Raw genomic sequence first — 15077 nt, forward strand, 5'->3', positions numbered from 1 at the left:
GCTACTGCACATGGGGAAAATGTTTTCATGGAGCAATGTTTACAGCACAGCACTGTACCATGCCCCTCAAAGCCATGTGCTCATGGGCTCCAAACACAAGAGCACAGCAGTTGTCTCATGCTGTGCTGAATCCACCCACATCAAAAACGTTTTTTAATCACTGTACTGTTTAGTTGTCATTAATTCTGGTCTTGTGTATCATATTATGTCACATGGACACTCTTACACCTCAGCAGTTCTCCAGAGGAAAGCAGCCAAGGAACCAAAACAGCTAGCTAATTGCCTTTATGGTCTTACCAAGGCTCTGTAAAGGCACTGCAAGAGTCGCACAGAGGGCAACAATCTGAAAGGCTATTCCTACTTCAAATAAAGAGATCACCTAAGCAATCATTAGTGTTATCCTAATTAAGTTAGTAACTTCCAAGTATATACTTTTTTTTTTGTTTTAATTTAGCAAAACCAGCAAAAGTTAGCAAGTCTACATGGTGATATTGTAGCAAGCTTTTACCCTGGCAACTCTCCCTCTCTCTCTCTCTTCAGGGCTACCCATCAGATGTAAGCTGCTAGGCATGCACTGAACAAACTAGGAAGGAGAGTTTCTAGAATATGATCCCATGAATTATTGGCTTTTTACACCAACTTCTACCCTAACAATTGTTACCTTGGTTTTGCCACAACTACCCCTATTACTGTCTGTCTTTTTGTCATTAAGATAGGCCAATACGAAGTCTTACAGGGCAACTACCCAGTTCTCTTGGAAAGGCTCAGGATAACTCTCCAAAATATGTGGAGCTCACATTGCACACTGGTACCTATCGATAGCCTAGAGGGAAAAGAGGACAGGGGCAAGCACTGGGGGAGATGGAATGCAGGGCTGTGTAAATATGTACATAAATACATAACTGGGCTCTAAAACCCTGTAGGATTCTGTTCTTGAACTTAGACTTCTAAAACCCTGTCAGCATCTCTCACAATAATTTTACTCACATACACAATCCTGTAGGACATTCCTCTGTAGTGTAACATCACCTTCCTAAGGAAAGAGGGACAGCTGTGCCTCTAGGATTATTATGACCAGTACTTTTTCGGTTAGTTGGCCGGTTTGTTTTTGAGAAAAGAGGAAAAGAAAGCAAACTTACTGCAGTCTTACAATCTTATCATTGCTTCTAGCAATTCAAGCAGACAAAAATCTATCAGTTTTTCTATTGCTTTAGTTCAATGAGAAAGAAATCAGCCCTATCAAGCCCACCATCCCAAAACATTCCCTTGTGTCCTTGGTGTTTGCTAGACAATGAATCCTACTGGTTACTCCAGACTTCAGCTTCCACCTTGCCATCACTCACAAACTCTATTGATCTCCCACTTTGGAGAGACAACACAGAGCATGTGTGGATTTCTACAGACTTCTCAAAAAACTCTGTACTTTTTCTGCATTGACTTTTTTTCCAACTGTATCTTCTTCTGGCAAAGAACAGCATACTCCAAACTGCTCCAGACATCACTATAACTACTTGGAAGTTTCCAAATAGTTCCTGCTCTTTATTATTGCTTCTCCAGTGCTTAAAAGCCTATAAAAAGTGTTCAGTACAAAAATAACTCCTGTCCCATCAGTCAGTTGCTCTTGTTAAGTTTCATCAAGTATAAAGTTCCTGTAAAAAACAAACAAACAAGAACTTAAGAGCTGACAGATACATCTGCTTCTAACTTGCAACTTTTTTCTAAAGTAGCTTAATAATGAAAAAAGTAAGGACTAATATTTTATTACTGAATGGAAAAAAAAAAAAAGCCTCAAAGAGCTATTTTGGCCACTAGTAAGTAGTTGCTTTCCATTTGTACCATACAAGCATCTTAAGGGATACTGGCTTACCGGAACCCAAAATACTTTATATTGAATGGAGCCAATACAAGAGGGAGTGAAGGGAATCTTAAGTAGCACTGGCAGAAAAAAAGTTCTGGAAACTAAGATCCACCCTCAAATGGAGCACTTCTTAAAAAATAAAAAACTCAATTCACTTTCCCAAGGCTTTTTACTGAGCCAATACAGCAGTTTCACAAACAGTAAATGCATAAAGCAAACACAAGCCCCTAAAATCAACCCGACCACCAAGAGCATTCAAAAATAGCTTTACATCTACCATGCAAGGCAGATTTTGTATAACAGCCACCACTTCTATGGAAGAGGAGAAACACGTGCATTTACTCTTAAGCTGGATTTTAAGAGCACCTATCCAACAAGTCACATGGAAAACATAAGGAATAGTTAGAGGCTATAAACAGTTAAAACAAAACCAGCCTTTGGTAGATACTGAAAATGCACATATTGCATATGAAATGCCTATACTTTACCTTCAAGGCTGCAAAGCAGGAAAACTTTGGTGCAAAACTTGCTTAATGATTTCCTTTACCTTGTGGGTTGATACTCTGTGCTGAGCAATTACAGTTAGTTTCTCTATGAGCCCTCGTAATCTCTCCTGTGTAGCGTGGGAGATCAAGTTCACAACATCAGAGTTAAGTTCCATAATGTCATGCCTTTTACCTGTGGAAGCAGAGAAAATCCATTACGTGTTTTAGTAGTAGCTGATAATTGAAATAATTAGCACAGCAGGTATTCTGTTCCCCCTGGAAGTCATACCCATTATGAATAAAGGTTTGGAGATTATGATTTTCCTGGTAAAGTCACAACTTCAAAGATCTTAGACATTACATTAATAAAACTTAGCCTGAAGCTTCAGAAAATATAGACATTGTTTCACTTAGCCTCCAGAACCACTCTCCTTGCAAGGTCATTTATAGGACAAAGTTAATAAGAACACAAATCAAGCTTCATGTTCAGGGAGGGGGAGAAGCGGTAGCTGTAGAAATTAGTGCCATATTCTGTTAATTCCAGTAATTAAAAAAATAGAGAATTACATTTTGCCCTGCTTGACACTGTGCTTGTTAACAACTCATGACATTTATTTGATGAGAGAGGATGGTTTTTGCAGCACACTCTGGGCACATGGGACCCTCTCGCCTGCCTCAACCAACTAGCACAGGGCAGACAGACCCAACCATCCCATGGCAGCAGCTCGGACAACACGGATCAAGCCCAGCCAGGGTCATCATGCCATCACCTTCAACCTTTTCTCTCGAGCTGCTGCTGTCTCTCTGCGTTTCAGCAGCTGCGACCAAGGCTGGCGACAGCTCTGGGCAAAGCTGTCCCAGCCTCATGCCTAGAGCTGGGCGTCACCTCTGCAACCTTCCTGTGGCTGCAGGCGCCGACAGAGAAGCTTTCTCGTGGTTGACACCATCCATCACTGAACACAACTCCATCAAGACACCTGGATGGCAGCAACTTTTCCCTGGTAGGCACAGCAGGCAGCAGTTTCACACGCTTCATATGCCATACCTGTCAGAAGTGCTTTTCCTTGCCCCTCACTGCATTTACAGCAGCTGTAATACTTTATGATGCAATATACAGCACACCTTCAAAACCCATTTCTGTATTTATTGTCAAGTGAAGTGCTAAGAATGGATAAACAGTACACTGTAAAAAACCTAATCACCTATTTCATTTGCCTTTGCTACTCTAACTGAAAATTAATAGCAACCTCACAAGACAGGGAGAATCTACAATGTTTTCCCAGATATGAGCAAAGTATTCCCACTGTTTGATCTTGGCCAGTAAGCATTGGCTTGTACCTTAGCTGAGTGCAAAGCTCATTTTGCTCAAACACCTTTCAACACTTCCTCAGCAGTTCCCCACTGTACTATCAGAATACTGAAACGTCAACTTAAATACAAAACAAAATCCCCCTCAAGCCTCAAGATGTCCCTCCACACACACACACACACACTTCCTATACTAAAGAGGGCTTCATTCAAGAGCAGAAGTGTTGATTTTCTGAATTGCTGTACTCCCTGACAGTACTCCTTTCCTTGCAAAAAAACCTTTTCATTTATGACATTAATTATTATTATTGTTATTAATGAGGAACAGCTACCATCCCAGCCATGAAACCAACCGGCTTGTATTTTCCATCTTTCAATGAACTGTGTCTTCAAATGCCAAACTAGACAACTACTCTAGAAGTACTTTCTTTTTATGTTTTTGTAGAGCTCTTTATTTTTCATTGTATCTGCTTCCCACAGATGACTGGTTAACTCTCTACTGAATTTTGAGAAAAGCTACTATGCACCAGTTCCAATTTTTCCTGTTTTTCCCTTTTCCACTGGTAGCACAACACTTACTTCACTCAAATATGCCCCATACAGCTCAGATGGCACATCTGGCTAACTGGAGAGGGATGTACTGAGGTAGCAGATAGCATCTGCAGGTTATGTGCTCATCACAGGCTAGCTGCTTAGTTCGGCCTAAGAACAAGTTACATGTAGAAAGACTTTGCAATCATGTAGTTAAACTACAGTGACAGAATCATGGCTGCACACAGGAACTGCAGGCTCTCCTGAACGCTCAGCTGTAAAACCCACTGTTCCGTTATGGCAAGGTACCAGGCAGAAAGCAGGAGCAAGGAGCTGAGCAATGTTCATTCAGTTTGCTGTAGAGAGCAGTGGCACCAGTCAGGGCGGTGCTATACAAACGCATGCTCCCTGCTCTGATGTAGTACAACATTGCTAAGCAACAGTTATTGTTTTGCTCAGAAACTAACAGCTGAGATGATCCACACACTAGAAACTTCCTATTACAGTTTAGTCTCAGCCCTTCAACATGCATTCCACAGTACTATTCACTGATACATACAGCTTTATCATCTCTTTTGCATAAAATTAATGAAAGATTTTCCCATAAAGGGAGTCAAACAAAGGTCTGCCCTGTGGATATTGGCAGTTTGAAACTTGCTCTTAATCTCATAGGCAGGATCTGCATTGTTGGTCAACAGAGTACATAGATCTGAACAGGCTGAGGGATGCAAAAGCTGTTAGGAAAGTCAGTGTAATCCATCAAGTTAGGAGCTGCAGAAATAGAAAAACTCGCTTAAGTGTTTGATTTGATACTAGCATCTATATGGTTATGTGTTCCATCAACTTTATTACTCTTAAAGTTGCTCAGTTCTCCCATGTAAAAGTGGCATCAATTTCCTTTTTCTGGTTGTGCTTCAGACTATTTCCATGTGAAAAAAACTTAGAGAACAGCTGTTCCTAGAATGGGAAGTAAAAACTTAGTATAGCTTGACAGAAACATGTGAATTGAGATGGCAGATCTTAATAGTTTCAGCTCCTTCTTCAAAGATTGAAGCCTGACTGATGAAACATGCAAAGAAATACTACATCTATACATATCTGTTACACAATCTTTGTTCTCACCTATGTTCAAGATCTTCTTCTGAAGTGCTTCCGAGGAGAGAAAAGGTTCATCTGCACAAGAGCGGATCACTGTACCAATGAGCTCAGAGTTTGTTGCCAAAATGCACGCGTTCTCCTCGTTAAGATTGACCCCAGCCATAGAAGTCACATCATTTATGTCATCTTCATCTCTACTAAAGAGAAGACCAACATTTTATGTTTCATTCAGAATGGATACAAAAAAAACCCCTCTCTATGATCAAACAGCCACATTGATGTACCTTGGAGGCTACTCCTATACAATAGATGTTTAGTATGGGTGTGGACAGGGACAGCCCGCTCCTCAAAGCTTTCACACTTCAGTGAAGTGCCTCTCAAACATTAGTTTGACTAACGCCTCATTAAACTGAAATTTTGAGCAAGCTCAGAAACCAAGAACTGAGGTAAACCTGGCTTAAAAGTCCCCGTAAGCCACTCACCCTGCACCACTACTCTTACAGTCTGACATTTGTTCTAAAACTCAGATTCACCAGGTAGAATCAAGCGTTGGATAAAGTTAAATGCTGACTCACTGAACTTATACACAAGTCCATTTTGTAACCGAGATGCCAATCCAATAAACTGAAGCTTACAGCACAAGTATATTATCACAAACCTGATCTTCACTTTTCTTTTAGTGAGTTCCCTTAAAAAATAAAATACAAAGTGAGCAGTTCCAAGCATATACTCATGCTCTATCAGCCCAATAGAGACCCTGATCTTTCAAGAAGCCTGTAAATGAAGTTTCACTGCATGCTAATTGAGTGCTCCTTGTCTGTAGTCTACAGAATCAACCAGACCTTGTCCTTTTAATGAGCCCTACCACACAGTACCTCTGTACATAGTGGGGAGGATGCTGTTTCTGAAGAACAGCAGCAGAGCTCTAGTTCTTAATATCCCCCCGTCAGCTGGATTCTGCTGTAGCAGCTTTGGTCTACATGTTCAAAATAAAAACTCTGTCCAATGTACTTAGTGCTAACACAACTAAGACTAGTTATAATCATGGCAAAGCTCACAGTAAGCAAATAGCCTGTTTGCTTCTTTTTAAAAAAGATCATTTTAGTTAAAATACCGAATGAAATCTATATGGGAAAATTTTTTCAGGACTTTAGCAATGAAAATAGCCAAGTTATTTTCAATTAAGTTTAGATCGTCAAAAGAAAGCCCTTTTTGCTTCACAAAGTGACAAAGGCCCTAATAGTTGCTTCAAGGGTTTAGAAACAGAACACAAGGTGGCATTACTAATACAGACAGGTGAGCACTCAATCTTAAGGTCTTTTATTGTGGAAAACAAACAAACAAAACAAAAACCAAAACCACACACGCTCCCCTCCTGAAAAGTATCCACTGTCAAGGTCTGATAAAGTTTGCCTTCACAAAATACTGTGTGGCCTACATAACTCTTGAACAAGTCAGAAGCTTGCCATTGTTAGATGAAATGGGATCTCTTGGAGGCTGTCTTCTGACTGGCAACAGGTAGAAGCTGAAGTTCTTAGAACATGGTCTGGGTTTAAGCAATATTCAAAAGACGCAAGAGAGCATTGGGATTTTCTCTTAACCTGTAGATGCATTTTGTCCTTTGGGCTTCAATAGGTTTCTGTGGTACAAATCTTTTCTCACAAACTTCTAGAGAGAAGCCTGGCTAGGAAAGAAGTTCAGCCTTTCCCTATTCCTCCTGCCATTCATTTGCATGCCCTTATGGCTAGGAGTTTCCATGTGATTTGTTCAGGGAAAAGGACACCCAAAAGATTCTTAAACCAACTTAATTCATTAAGTCTAACTACACATAGTTTCCTGACCAGGCTTGTGCCCCAAGCCCATCGTGCTAAGAAAAGCACTAAACCCTGGTATTGTCAGAATGGTTAAGTGACCACAGTTATGATTCAAAGCTGAAGTCACCACTACCAGAACAGCTTCCTTCCTCCTACCCCTTCACAACCAGCAACTGAGCAGTTCCAAGCATATACTCATGCTCTATCAGCCCAATAGAGACCCTGATCTTTCAAGAAGCCTGTAAATGAAGTTTCACTGCATGCTAATTGAGTGCTAACTGATCTTCACAAGTACACTCCAGTTTCCTCTTCTTAATGACCACTACAGAGAAGTCTTTGCTGGTGGCAGAGGGAAGAATCCCATCAAAACACAGTGACTGACACAGATCTGCTGATAAAGGAGATGACAACATCAGCACAACCAGCAACAAGAACATACATCACAAGCTATCAGAGCTGCAGATGCTGGAAACTGACATTACCCTGATGGAGATGGTTATGAAATCCAAGTAAAGATGCTGGCACCTCAGGTATAACTGTATAGCACACAGTTTCAGTAAGTCATTTTAGCTTTCAATCTGGCCACATATTCCAAATAAGCAAGAAGGAGGTAGACTTCTATACTATAGATCTGTCCACCTTTCTACATACACAAGTTCCACTTCTCTAAAACCAGCTTTTATTGGGTTACTAATTTCTTTAATATTTCCATGCACACAGTCTGTTTTGTAAGTACACACATATAAGAGCTTATATGCAAGTAGACACCTCTACCTGTGCTGTTTTTGAGGATCAATTCTAACTTATTCACTGTGGGATACAAGTTTACATTAAGTCACCAAGTCACTAGCCTTGATGAAAGATTAATCTGCACCTACGAAAACACTGCTGCACTTATTTTACTTAACCCAAAGGAATCATCAATGCAGTTCCTTAGAAGTAATGCTCACTAAAGATTAATGTAAGAAGCAATGTTAAGTTTGTACTTTTACTATTCTTTTTTCCTTGCTGTTCAAACAAGCCTCAATCATTTTAAGTGAGGTATCATGTAGCTCGAGTAAGCTATAGAAGTCATTCTATTAAAGTGACAGATTTAAAATAATCCAGATACATGCAGATGTTTGTTGGATACAGACTTGCTTTTATTTTCAGCAATCCCTGCATAAAAGTCCACCTTCTACACCACTTCCTTTAATGCTTTTTGCACTTGATCATGTCAGACCCAGAAATCAACAAGAAAAACTCACAACTGTTATAAATCTCCAGTGATTTAAGCTTATCAGGACAAGGTGAGGGAAACAGAACAGAGATCTGAGCATTACCCTGCATGAAGTCAGATGTGACATTTATACTGAATATTCCACTGTAAAAGAAGCCCAAGTAATGCAGATGCACCTCACATCTATGAGTTTGCCTGTACTGGCTCTAAAGTGAGTCTGTGGCACCCTCTGGTGTTTGACCAACGCACATGTCTTCTTCTGAATCCATTTTATTTACTCCATTTCATATAACAGTCAAACGGAAAACCAGAAAGGCAAGCTTCACCCAAACCTCTGTGCACCATCACGGACAGCTACGTGGGACAGAACAATTCCAGCAGAGCAAGAACCACTAGCGCTCCCCACCACGACGGGGCAGGAGCAACAGCTACCCAAGTGTTCTCCACACTGCCATCTCACTCCTGTTCATCTGCTACTTGAGATTGCTGGTACCTTCCAGGCAAAAATGGACAACTCAGAGTTTATGTGCTTTAGAGAACAACTCTATTAAATAGAACAGATGCAAAAAAATATTTGAGGATGCAAATACATGTCTTTTTTTCCAGGGTGCTCTAGCATATACTTTACAGAAGTATGTAGAACAGTTTATAAAAATCTTTATGCTTTTAAAAGAGACTGCCCTTTACAATACATGCCATGGGGCAATAAAGTGTCAGTAACGCCCATGCTCAGCTGAAATCTTCTCATTTCTAGAAGAGTTTTTTTTTTTAATTGGGGGGGGATGACCATTTTTTCTACTGCTTATCTCGAGCAACCAGAACAACCCACTGAAGAGCAGACAAGGTCAAATTGCAGTTTATTAAATACAGCTTAGTGAGTATTATGTTCTCAAATCCTAACTTAACTTAGTCACACAAAGGCAGTTAAGCTTGATGACATACTGCAACAAGAAGCCACAGTTTGAAGCATCACATGTAGCATCACATCAATTACGTGATCTCTGCCTGTTATGAATCTCGTGACAAAACCTGAAAGGGGACCATGGTGCTTCTCTCTGCTTCACAAATGATCAACCTGTTGATGGATCACAGGTCAAAGAACAGCTGCGCTGGGAATAACAGAAGTCAGGACAGAAGAGAGTAAGGAACATCTATTGCCCAGGGCAGATTAAGACTAAGCAGTGCTACACCTGCTTGGAGAACACGGATACTTGACCTAGGGAAGCCAAAAGTTCAGGTGCATGCTCCCCAGGTTCAGATATATAGAGATTCTCATATGTAGTTTTTAAAGTCAGAAAGTTTGGTTATATTGGTGAATAGAAGCAGCACCATCAGCAGTGCAGAGTCTAGTTGGAGGCCTGTGGTTAGCAGTGTTCCCCAAAGGTCCATACTTGGTCCAGTCCTATTCAATATATTCAGCAGTGGCTTGGATGAAGGGACTGAGTGTACCCTCAGCAAGTTTGCTGATGACACTAAACTGGGAGGAATGGCTGATACACCAGAAGACTGTGCTGCCATTCAGTGGGATCTGGACAGGCTGGAGAGTTGGGCACAGAGGAACCTGATGGAGTTCAGTAAGGGCAAGTGTAGGGCCCTGCACCTGGGGAGGAATAACCCCAGGCACCAGTACAGGTTTAGGGCTGACCTGCTGGAAAGCAGCCCTGCAGAGAAGGAGTTGGGAGTGCTGGTGGATGACCGGTTGAACATGAGCCAGCAATGTGCCCTTGTGGACAAGAAGGCCAATGGCATCCTGGGTGTATTAAGAAGAGTGTGACCAGCAGGTCCCTCTACTCTGCCACATCTGGAATACTGTGTCCAGTTCTGGGCCCCCCCCAGTTCAGGAGAGACAGGGAACTTCTGGAGAGAGTCCAGTGGAGGGCTATGAAGATGATTAAGGGGCTGGAGCATCTTTCTTAAGAGGAAAGACAGAGCTGGGTCTGTTTAGCCTAGAAAAGAGAAGACTGAGAGGGGACCTTGTTAATGTTTATAAATATCTAAAGGGCAGGTGTCAAGAGGATGGGGTCAGACTCTTCAGTGGTGGCCAGCAATAGCACAAGGGGCAACAGGCACAAGCTGGAACACAGGAGGTTGCGCTTAAACATGAGGAAAAGCTTTACAGTGAGGGTGACAGAGCACTGGGACAGGCTGCCCAGAGAGGTTGTGGAGTCTCCTTCTCTGGAGATATTCAAAACCCACCTGGATGCAGTCCTGTGCAACCTGCTGTAGGGAACCTGCTTTGGCAGGGGGGTTGGACTCGATCTCCAGAGGTACCTTCCAATGCCTACCATTCTGTGATCCAAAGAGATAAATTCTTCAGGGAAGAGACTTACTAGAAAAATTTAAGGTGAACTAGAGGTTTCAAATCTGAATTCTCCTGGATTTATGATACTTTGAAAATAATAACCCAAAAGCAGGAACAGAAATCCACCTTGGATCTCACTGTAGACAGAGTTTTTCCTACACTTCACAATTCGGGGAAGGAACTACAAGAATTCAAACTTTTTCATGCAAGACAGTTGATATATTCTGATTGGAAGATCACAAAAAATTGTTTCTAGGTTTTTTTTGTGGAGTTTTTTTGTTGTTTTGTTGGGGGGTTTTTTAATTATACTTACAGAGTGATTTTTTCAAACATCACTACACAAAATTACACTCCAAATTATATTTGGAAGTATATTTCATATGAGCTCGAGGGAGCTGAACAGAGCTATTGTTTTAACATCAGCTTTTTGTTTTAACTTCTGGCTACCAATGTTTTAAGTGTACAGTGTACACTGTACATTACTGTAAATAATAGCAGCTCTCTGTCTGTGTCACTGCACACAAAGCTGTAGCTTTCAAGAGATAAGAAGTCAACTGGTCAACAAGACAAAGCTGTCATGTCTGCTTTTATCCCTGGAAGAGTAATTTCAAGCTTGCCTTAAGCCCATAATATCAGTAATGCTTACAGCAGTCTGTACCTCTGTTTCAACATCATATTTCAGAGGTACAAAAATAATTTATTGCTTTTGAAAAGTTAATCAGTTACTAGAACTAAAAGCTTTAAGCATTCTTAGAATTTAAAGGACTAGAGAATATGCCAGAAGCCATAATTAGAGGTGTAGTCAAAGATTTTCACCTCTACATACAGGAACAAGCTAATAAAAGATTTTGTAATATAACACAGAGCTTTAGACAGGTTACCACTCAGTCCAAATAACAGTTCAATGCTAACTGGTGGTCTGTAAAAAACAGAAGTTTTATCTTCTTTCGAGGTCCTTTCCAATCCCTAACATTCTGTGATTCTGTGAGTCTTTAATCCTACAGAGAGCTTTTAAGACAAGGTAACTTTGCTTTAGATGAGTTAGTAGCGCTCACAGAATGGAGATCAACACATGTTCTCTACAAGTGAAAAACTGATACATGTTGATGCACACTACTTGTATAATTACACTCGGGATAGCATGATGAAAATCCAATGTCATCAGGACAGTTTTATTTATATTAAGAATAAATAACATCTACTATGGGGTCAAAATTTTTAGGTTCCTCCTTGCCAATCAGTATTGTAACATCAAAAGCACCTACCAATAAACAAGTATCTAAATAAAATTGCTTTTATTTGGGCTCTGTTCCCACCTTTGTACTTGCTGTCTGTTCCTTTTGTTCCTTCCTATAGTAAACTTCTGATATTGTTTGTTTTTACCTGAAGGGTGTTGCTCCATTCTCTTTTATTTTAGCTTTCTGAACAGGAGATGCCTGAAGCGACAGAATTTTATTTCCTGGCAGGGTAATTTGTTTCAGAATGGAACCTAAAACAAAAGTAAGAACATGCCATAGTAGAAAGCAAAATGCTAAGACAACTGTTTAATTAGTTCATATTTCTAGGAAAGGATACTGCAGACTCAACAACAACTAATTAGGTCCATTTGAAAGCCAGATACTCTATTACACTCTGCATGTTCTGTATAGCCAAAAACTCTACATGCTCTCAAACACCCTCCTCTGTGCTGACCATTGAAAGGTTTTAGTGAAAACTGACTGAGACACTCATGTATCAACCTGTACCTGTTGAAGAAAAAAGCAAAGTCTCAAAGTGATTCTCAAAAGCATGAGTTTAAAATAAGTTTACTGCAAGGAGCTTACTTGCAGTATTTTAACAAGTACAAATGTTTGATTGACCTTCTTTAAACAGCTGTCAGATGTCTGCCATGGTACTGAGTTTCTTACCAGAGCTCCAAGCAGGCAATAAAGTTGTTAAGTTTATCGCACAGAGGTGGTTGCTCCCAATAGACTACAACCTTCTTACATTCCTCCAATCCACTAACAGCCTACACTCATTTCTATACCTCAGCAGTCCTCTCACTTGTCCACTAAAGAGGTTCTACTGTACCTGCAGGGAACTGGTTAGTTTGAATAAGTGTGTTCAGCGGCATCCTTTTCTCAGCAGATGTCTGTAGGGTCAGTGTTGAAGGCTGCGGGAGTGCAGATACTTGCTTTACAACAGTTCCTGATGGTTGCTGGACCACCTGGAAGTGGAATATCCAACATCAAGAGTGAGAAGAGATAAAGAGAGAAAAGTAAATAGTATCAAGGTGTTCATCCAGCCAGAAGTGCTACTGGGCATGCATGCATGTTCAGCTTTCAGTGAAAAGCAAAAAGCATGCTAAAAAAAAATATTTTTATTTGATATCAAGAAACAAAATCTTAACAACTGGTGGTGAGCTTTAAGCTTCAGCTCATTCAGCAAGCTGCTCTAACCAACACTTCACCCTTACTCTCTATTGATAACTATATTATACGAGTTTCACTGAGTACTACACAATTCATTACACTAAGAGGTTTTCCTCTCCCAAGTCATGCTTAACAAACTAACAATTGAATATTGAGTCTGCCTGCCAACAAGTTCAAAAGGGTAGGTAGGTTTCACATACACCTAGCTAAAAAAGAGAGAACACCAAAACCAACACAAGTCTTGCATAATGTCCTTTTCCTGTCAAGAATTAGGAGTACACTCTATAAAGTAAGAGTACACTCTATAAATGCATTTTTGGAGCCACAACATCACCTGTAAATTGAGATGCCGAGTTTCAAAGCATTAAGCAAAAGTACACTGAATACATCAGTTAGCAGGAACATGAAGTACCAACTAGCATCACCAATAGCAAGTAGAGCCTCTACACAAACATCACTACACCACTGAAGGGTAAAGAGGAAGGGGACCGATAATTTTGTTTAAAGAGGCTCTTGAAAGAAACAAAATCAGACATCAGGATGTCATCACAACACAGACCTACAGGCACAGCGCATAAATACTAATTCTTCCTCTTCAGGGGTAGCTATTAAAATGCAAGGAAGTAATAAAATTGCAGCACCCCTAAAAGCCTCGTTTCTAAGCTAGCAGAATGTGGGCTGCAGCTTTTGATATATCCTTTGGAAAAGTTATTGATTACGAGTAGTAGAAAGACATGCTTTGGTAAAAGCACAAGATTACCAACATCTTCAAGACTGAATCCTACTTTTCTAGCAGCAAAATGCTAGTAAAGAGGAATTTTCAGGCTCAAGAAACCACATTTTCCCCTCTACATCTTTTATTCTAACTTCAGAAAGTCTAAAGAGTTCTTATAGAGCAACACTACACAAGCTTAATTGAATAAAGAATTGATATTTATTATACTTCAGAAGTTAGGCTGTCTCCTGTCATCTAACTTCAGATTTATCAGTAAACATCATCAGGGTAAGTATCACAGATTCACAGAAAGAGGTACTTTCCATATCAAATAGTCAAGATACACCCTACCCACCCCCATATTAATCTGCTGATAGCATCATGGTTTGGCATAGCAGCAGTAACACAGCACAACCAAGTTGAAAGTGGTGTTTGAAAACCAGACATTGAACAGGTAGCTCTTGAGAAGAAACAGAAGATCCCCATCTCCCAAGTTTATGCAGAGGAAAGAGCCACAGGAGTACAGGGACAGACTGCAGACAGAGTCAATGCTCACACGTGCAGCGCTGCCTCATGAACCAGTGCACACACCAACATTTGCTTCTGTTTGTTTTCATGAAAACAAAATTTGATCTTTCTGAAAGATCCAACTTCCATATGCTAGAAGTTGAAAGTAATATTAAAAACATCATTTATATGTTCAGATAGTTAATGAAGCACTGACCAGCTTGCATAAACTACTCACAGGCTCTGCCACCACCCACACTGACATGCACCTAAACTTCCTCTCTACCACCAAGAACGATGCTTCACCTTCAGCATGCAAAACACTGGAAGAACACAGGGGGAAGCATTCAAGATGAAGGTGTGGTAGACAAAAAGAACAGACAGCCAATGTTAAATCAATAGCCTAGGTGGAGATTGGGAAGTAAGATCAACGAGGAACAGACAGGATGTGCTGGCAGTAAAGCTGATTTTGTGTTTACTATTCTAGCTGCTAGACTAACAAAAACTGAAAGTCCTTGGGAGTTGCAACAGAACAGGGCAACAAGCCTAGAAATTTCGACAAGGATCTAATACCAGAAAAAAAGTACGAAAAATAATAGATAATATCGGTGAGAAAGAGCTATTGTCTCTTTTCTTCAGGTTAGCAGCAAAGGGTAATAAAGAAAAGGGACTGTTCCTTTGTGCCCCATTAAGTAGGCTGACAGAGACATCAGAATAAAAAGCACCAACCCTCTTAAGTAAAAAAACCCACAATGTAACATCCAGCTACAGCATAGGGACTGCTGCCTGAGAGAGAATTTGATTAGTTTTACTTGAACCTGTTTTGCAT

General features: G+C 40.4%; 1 protein-coding gene across 1 annotated transcript in view; it reads right to left on the bottom strand.

Moving 5' to 3' along the window:
* The window catches only part of TAF4B (TATA-box binding protein associated factor 4b), a 58563-nt gene that overhangs the window by 29119 nt on the left and 14367 nt on the right, over positions 1-15077 (bottom strand). The window contains exons 7-10 of the mRNA XM_029085206.1: positions 12686-12821; positions 11999-12104; positions 5305-5474; positions 2406-2536 (exon numbers count right to left, since the gene is read on the bottom strand). Of these exons, the coding sequence (XP_028941039.1) occupies positions 2406-2536; positions 5305-5474; positions 11999-12104; positions 12686-12821 (543 nt within the window). The remainder of the gene's footprint in view (positions 1-2405; positions 2537-5304; positions 5475-11998; positions 12105-12685; positions 12822-15077) is intronic.

This window comes from Antrostomus carolinensis, unplaced genomic scaffold (genome assembly GCF_000700745.2).
Source record: "Antrostomus carolinensis isolate BGI_N321 unplaced genomic scaffold, ASM70074v2 scaffold21895, whole genome shotgun sequence".
NCBI lineage: Eukaryota > Metazoa > Chordata > Aves > Caprimulgiformes > Caprimulgidae > Antrostomus > Antrostomus carolinensis.